This window comes from Chaetura pelagica, unplaced genomic scaffold (genome assembly GCF_000747805.2).
Source record: "Chaetura pelagica isolate M959 unplaced genomic scaffold, ChaPel_1.0 scaffold741, whole genome shotgun sequence".
NCBI lineage: Eukaryota > Metazoa > Chordata > Aves > Apodiformes > Apodidae > Chaetura > Chaetura pelagica.
Window position 1 is genome coordinate 182,451 of NW_009954634.1, and position 7,223 is coordinate 189,673.

At 49.8% G+C, this 7,223-nt stretch overlaps 1 protein-coding gene across 1 annotated transcript in view; it reads left to right on the forward strand.

Moving 5' to 3' along the window:
* The window catches only part of RFX2 (regulatory factor X, 2 (influences HLA class II expression)), a 26,977-nt gene extending 20,297 nt beyond the window's left edge, over positions 1-6,680 (forward strand). The window contains 6 exon segments of the mRNA XM_010005574.1: positions 1,576-1,673; positions 2,719-2,868; positions 3,677-3,885; positions 4,456-4,609; positions 6,049-6,091; positions 6,523-6,680. Coding sequence (XP_010003876.1) covers positions 1,576-1,673; positions 2,719-2,868; positions 3,677-3,885; positions 4,456-4,609; positions 6,049-6,091; positions 6,523-6,632 — 764 coding nt within the window. The 3' untranslated portion in view covers positions 6,633-6,680.
* The last annotated feature ends 543 nt before the right edge of the window (positions 6,681-7,223 follow it).

Here is a 7,223-nt window from a genome sequence, read left to right on the forward strand (position 1 = left end):
GAAAAGAAAAGAAAAGAAAAGAAAAGAAAAGAAAAGAAAAGAAAAGAAAAGAAAAGAAAAGAAAAGAAAAGAAAAGAAAAGAAAAGAAAAGAAAAGGGAAAAAATGAAAAGGGAAAGGGAAAGGGGAAAGAAAAAGGGAAAAGGGAAAGGGAAAAAGAAAAGGAAAAAGGAAAAGGAAAACAGTAAAAAATAAGAAAGAACAAGAGTAATAATAATAAGAATGAGAAAAATAAAATAGTAAGAATAAGAAAAAAAAGAAAGAATAAAAGTAAGAATAAGAGTGAGAATAAGAAAATTAAAATAAGAAAGAATAAGAATAATAATGACAATAACAATAACAATGGAAGAAGAAAAAAAAATAATAGAAAAAAGCAAAATAATAAAAGAAAAAGAAAGAATAGGAGTAAAAATGAGAATGAGAAGAATAAAATAATAACAATAAGAAAAGAAGAAAGAATAAGAGTGAGAATAAGAATGAGAATGAGAAAAGTAAAATAAGAATAAGAATAGAAGAAAAACAAAGAAAGAATAAGAGTAAATATGAGAATGAGAAAAATTAAGTAATAATAAGAAAGATGAAAAGGGAAAGGGAAAGGGAAAAAGAAAAGGAAAATAGTAAAAAATAAGAAGAAAGAACAAGAGTAATAATAGTAAGAATGAGAAAAATAAAATAATAAGAATTAAAAAAAAAGAAAGAATAAAAGTAAGAATAAGAGTGAGAACAGAAAATTAAAATAAGAAACAATAACAATGACAATAACAATGGAAGAAGAAAAAAAAAGAATAGAAAGAAGAAAAATAATAAAAGAAAAAGAAATAATAAGAGTAAAAATGAGAATGAGAAAAATGAAATAATAAGAAAAGAAGAAAAAGAAAGAATGAGAATAAGAATGAGAATGAGAAAAATAAAATAAGAAATAAGAATAAGAATAGAAGAAAAACAAAGAAAGAATAAGAGTGAATATGAGAATGAGAAAAATAAAGTAATAATAAGAAAGAATAAGAGAAAAAGAAAACCAAAAATAATAGAAGAAAAACAAAATGAAAGAATAAGAGTACAAATGAGAATGAGAAAAGTAAAATGAATAAGAGAAGTTTGAGAGAGTAAGAACAGGTGTGTGAATCTCAGGACCCATTTCCTTGGTGCCAGGACAGCAGAGCAGCTCAGGTTGTGCTCCCAGAGCTGAGCTGGTCAGGGTGTCCTGGGCTGGTCAGGGTGTCCCTGGGCTGGTCGGGGTGTCCTGGGCTGAGCTGGTCAGGGTGTCCTGGGCTGGTCAGGGTGTCCCGGGCTGGGCAGGGTGTCCTGGGCTGGTCAGGGTGTCCCAGGATGGGCTGGGCAGGGTGTCCTGGGCTGAGCAGGGTGTCCTGGGCTGGGCAGGGTGTCCTGGGCTGAGCAGGGTGTCCCAGGATGGGCTGGGCAGGGTGTCCTGGGCTGAGCAGGGTGTCCCAGGATGGGCAGGCTGTCCCAGGATGGGCAGGGTATCCTGAACTGAGCTGGGCCGGGTGTCCTGGGCTGGTCAGGGTATCCTAGGCTGAGCTGGAGCAGCCTTTCTAACTCTGCAGCCTTCCTTGCAGGCACCCTGACCCAGGCCATCCGGAACTTTGCCAAGAGTTTGGAAGGGTGGCTGATGAATGCCATGAGTGAATTTCCCCCCCAAATTGTCCAGACCAAGGTAAGCAGGGGGAGCAGGATGCAGGGCAGGGGGTGTCCCCTGGGCTCTGTGTTTTTGTGTGGGGAGCTTTTCCACAGAGATCGGAAATTGCTGGGAGGGTTTGGCCACTTTTAGTCCAGACTAACAAGTGTGTAAATGAATAATTATGAACCAAAATCAGCAAGGAGAGGGAGGACAGGTAGGGCAGTTTCTGCCCATTGAGCCATTTCCATGTCCTGAAATGGGAGATGAAGCTTTCTGGGAGAAAATCTCTGCACTGGGATCAATCTTTCCTGGTGGGAAGTGCAGGACACCTCCTGGGCTGAGTGGTATTGCAGAGGTTGAACATAAAGCTTCTCACCCTCTCCTAAAGCCATGGATTCTGGCAGCCTGTCCTCACCTTGCTGCTCTGCTGGGCCCCCCCCTGCCAGAAGGACATGGAGGGGCTGGAGAGTGTCCAGGGAAGGGCAGTGGGGCTGGGGAAGGGGCTGGAGCACAAGTGTGAGCAGGAGCAGCTGAGGGAGCTGGGGGTTCAGCCTGGAGACAAGGAGCTGAGGGGAGACCTGCTGGCTCTGCAGCTGCTGAGAGGAGGTTGGAGCCAGGGGGGTCGGGCTCTGCTCCCCAGGAACAAGGGATGGGACCAGAGGAAATAGCCCCAAGGTGCCCAGAGGAGGTTTAGATTGGATATTAGGAGAAACTTCATCCCTGGAAGGGTCTCAAACCCTGGCCCAGGCTGCCCAGGGAGGGGGTGGAATCCCCAGCCCTGGAGGTGTTTCCAAGCCCTGTAGATGTGGTGCTGAGGGACACGGGTCAGCACTGACTGGGTAGAGCTGGGTTAATGGTTGGACTGGATGATCTGAAAGATCTTTTCCAACCAGAACAACTCCGTGATTCTGAGTGTGAAAGCCTTGAATTTCAAGCAAAGAAATGCAGAGGCTGTTTTGCAAGATGCAGTGGAGCTGCTGGTGCTGCAGCTGGTGTGTGCAGCTCAGCCAGCCCAGTGTGCTGTGTGCTGGGGCTGGGCAGCAGGAGGTGCTGGCCCTGAGCCCCATGGTCTCTGTTGCAGGTGGGGGTGGTGAGTGCCTTTGCCCAGACCCTGAGGAGATACACATCCCTGAACCACCTGGCTCAGGCTGCCCGGGCTGTGCTGCAAAACACTTCCCAGATCAACCAGATGCTCAGCGACCTCAACCGGGTCGACTTTGCCAACGTGCAGGTAACTCCTGGTGCCCTTTCCTACCTCCTGTTGGCTGGAGGTGGGGTCTGTGGGGAGGATGTCTGCTGGTAACCAGCTCTGATGTTCTCAGGAGCATCCTATGAAGACAGGCTGGGAGAGCTGGGGGGTTCAGTCTGGAGAAGAGAAGGCTCCAGGTAGACCTTAGAGCAGCTTCCAGGGCCTGAAGGGGCTCCAGGAAAGCTGGGGAGGGACTTGGGACAAGGGCAGGGAGGGAGAGGACAAGGGGGGATGGATGGAAAGTGGCAGAGGGAGATTGAGGTGAGACATGAGGAGGGAATTGTGGAGTGTGAGGGTGGTGAGAGCCTGGCCCAGGTTGCCCAGGGAAGCTGTGGCTGCCCCATCCCTGGCAGTGTTGAAGGGCAGGTTGGATGGGGCTTGGAGCAGCCTGGGCTGGTGGGAGGTGTCCCTGCCCATGCAGGGGGTTGGAACAAGATGATCATTAAGGTCTTTTCCAAACCATTCTATGGTTCTATTATCTCATTTCCAATACTAAAAAGCAATTAAATGAACAATTTAATGGTCTTCATTTTACTTTTCCAGACAAGCCTCCCATCTCACTGGGAACAGTGGAGAAGGCACAAAGGAGCTGCTGTGGGCAGCAGGGCTACCAACAATAATACAGTTTTTAATAATAATATTGTGCTGTGGTCTGGGCAGAGTAGAAGAGCCATGGTTCAAAGCTGGTGTGGAGTCCTTGTCTACTAGAAATGAAGTTGAATTCCTAGACTGAGATGCAAAAACCATGCAGGCTTTACTGGAGTAACCATCAACCCTTCTTCCTGAGCAGGAACAAGCCTCGTGGGTCTGCCAGTGTGAGGAAGGGATGGTCCAGAAGCTGGAGCAGGATTTCAAGCTCACTCTACAGCAGCAGAGTTCTCTGGACCAGTGGGCAAGTTGGCTGGATAATGTTGTTACTCAAGTCCTGAAGCATCATGAGGGCAGTCCCAGCTTCCCCAGGGCAGCCAGGCAGTTCCTCTTGAAATGGTCTTTCTACAGGTACGTTTGCTTTCTCATTTTGGATGTGTTTCTGCATCAGGTTTAAGGCATGTAGAGAGGTCCTCCTTTAGATCTGGATTTAGAGGGTATTTAGAGGACATGAGGAGGAAATTGTGGAGTGTGAGGGTGGTGAGAGCCTGGCCCAGGTCACCCAGAGAAGCTGTGGCTGCCCCATCCCTGGCAGTGTTGAAGGGCAGGTTGGATGGGGCTTGGAGCAGCCTGGGCTGGTGGGAGGTGTCCCTGCCCATGGCAGTTGGGACTGGATGATCTTGAAGGCCCTTCCAACCCAAACCATTCCATGATTTTATGAAAAGCCACCTTCTTCACTCCATGTAGCTCTGGTCACTGTTGCTCTGCCCTGGCACAGCAGGGAATCTTCTGGCACCTGGACCCTTTCAGGATGGGGGCAGGATCCATCCACTAACTTCTTGGAAGGGCTTTGCTACTCTTAGCTTAGAGGTAGAGACAGAACCCTGTATCTCACAGCACCCACAGGGGGAATAATTCACTCCAGCCACCATGGAAGTGGAAAACACTTGCCAAGGGTTCTGTTCCCTGCCCTTTTCCCAGCTCCATGGTGATCCGGGACCTGACCCTGCGCAGCGCCGCCAGCTTTGGCTCCTTCCACCTGATCCGCCTGCTCTACGACGAGTACATGTTCTACCTGGTGGAGCATCGTGTGGCCCAGGCCACAGGGGAGACCCCCATTGCTGTCATGGGAGAGGTGAGAGTTCCCCCTGCCCTGGAAACAAACCCAAACTCAGCAGCACTTCAAAGAGTGGGTCACAAAAGCAGGTCGTGTCCTCAACGCGGTTTTATCATCATCTTTGTGGAAGGATCTACTGAGGTTTCTGAGCTCCTTGAGTTCTCCATAACCTGGGGGCACCAGCCCTGGCTTTGGGGTTCCCCTCAGAGCCAAGTCCCATTGAACATAATAACTAAACCAAGCAGAAAAAAAGATCCAAAAGTTACTTTCCCTGCACTTTCAGTGGTACCTTTCACTGAGCTTCAGGCCCCTGCAAGCTCCAGAGCTGCATGGACAGCTCACCTCTCTCTGGTTTTGACTTGAAGAAGAGAAATGATGGGTTGGTGATGTTGAGGGAATTAGGGTTTTTTTTTAAACCAATCAGACATTAACCTGGGGCCTGGTTTGCAGGTCCTGTCCTGCCCCCCTGAAGCCACTTCAGTTTTCCACTCTGAAATGATTTCAAAGGCCCCACCTGTCACAGCAACATAGAAACTGATCTTGCATTAAAACTGATCTTCTTTGCTCCTTGAAGCTCCTGTTTTCTTCCTTCCCTGGAGCTCATGTAGGGCAGAGAGACAAGTCCATCCATCCTGTTGCCCCAGGTCAGCAGCTCTGTGAATTCCCACTATTCCCTGCAAAAACCTCTTGTCTTCATTCATCTGAAAAGGAAGAGAAAGTGGCTTCCAGCAAAACCTACCTTGGGAAGTTCAAGAAGCTGGGAGGAGCTTCTTGAAACCCTTGCAATGTTTCTGTTCTCCAGGAGGAGGCTGCTTCTTCCCAGCTAAATTTATAATTCCATTTATAATTCCTGCTTCTAACTTTATAACTCAGCTGCTTCTCCTGCCCAACTTTTCAGCCTGATTGTCACAGTCATGAAGTGTTTCACACCTTGTCCCAGAGGGAGACAACACATCTCCAGAGCTCAGTGGAGCCCCAGCTCCCTGGTTACACCGTGGCCTTCCAAGCCAAAGCTCTTTCCTGACATGGACACCAAGGTTTTGGAGAGAGTTGCACAGAGGTGGAGGGATGGGGGAGTCCCAGGAGAGGTGCAGAGTTCAGGTGTCTGAACATCTGCCCAACAGCTGCAGAGAAAAGGCACCATCCTTTGGGCTGGGACAGCACTTTGTCCACCACCTGGTCCTGGGAGATGGAAAAATGTTTCCCTCTCTCCCAGAGCTCAGTCCTGCCCTGGACTGGGGTGTTTGTGTGGTCTTTGCACAGGTTTCATGTCAGACTTTTCCCCAAAACACAGGGCTGGGTTTGCTTGCTGCTCCTCCCCACTAGCACTGCTGATGCTTGTGGTTTCTCCTGGGAGCTGCTCGTTGGAATTGCTTGGACACAGATGCCAACTTGCAGGGCTGGTGCCTCCAGGTCTCCAGAAGCCTCACTTACCTTGTAACTCCTTTTTCTTTCAGTTTGGTGACCTGGCATCCCTGTCCCCCACCCTGCTGGACAAAGGTACCTCTTCTTCTCCCAGGGAAGACCCACTGGGTCGGGGTTGAATCACTGTGGGAGGGGGGAACCTCATGCTGACCCTGCTCTGTTGGGAAGAAGAACCTCTTCCCCTCCAGTCCCCACTCTCATAGAGTCATTTCTGTTGGAAAATATGTCTGAGCTCATCAAGTCCAACCATTAACCCACCTCTGCCAAATCCACTGCTAACCCATGTCCCTCAGCACCACATCTACGTGACTTTTAAACCTGTCCAGGGATGGTGACTCCACCACTTCCCTGGGCAGCCTTGGGCCAGTGCTTGGCAACCCTTCCTGTGCAGAAATTGTTCCCAAGACCCAACCCAAACCTCCCCTGGCACAACCTGAGGCCGTTTCCCCTCGTCCCGGCGCTCGTTCCTCGCGGCCCCGTTACATGCTGAGCCCTGTCCTTTGCAGATGACATGAGTGACCTGGGCAGTGAGGTGGACACAGTCTCCAGGAGCGTGGGGGAACCTCTGGTGAAACGGGAACGCAGTGATCCCAGCCACTCCCTGCAGGAGATCTGACCCAGGGCTTTGGCTTTTCCCCAGCTGGACGGAGCCATCCGGAGCCAGGCGTGAGGTCACCAGCCTGAGCCTCCCCCCTCCCTGTGTTATTAGTGCCTCTTAGTTTCTCTTTTATGTTTACCTGTGTTTGAGGATGGGCTCCAGGGCTGAGCCCGGTGGGATGGGGCTGGTTTGGCCCCCTGGATTCCTCCTGCCTGCTGCTGGTTGGAGGGAGAAGGTCCAGAGGTCCCTGCTGAGTGATGGAGCTTCCGTGGGCAGCGACGGTGGGAAGTGCCTGGTTAGGAGTGGCCTGAGTCAGGCAGGAGAACCAGGCTTTGTCTATCAGGGAAGGTGGTTTGAGTTTCTTCCCCACTTCTCAGACTTCACTGTGATACAAACTTGAACCAATCAGTGCCCAAGAAGAAGGAAAAAAATCCCTGAGCCTTCTCCTCCAGCCTTTCCAGACAAGCTGTCCTGGCTCTGACTCTGCCAAATCCTTCGTCAGGGAGCGCGGGGCAGTGGGTCTGTGTGTCCTGGGACTGACACGTGTGTGTCCTGGGACTGACACGTGTGTGTCCTGGGACTGACACGTGTGTGTCCTGGGGCTGGCAC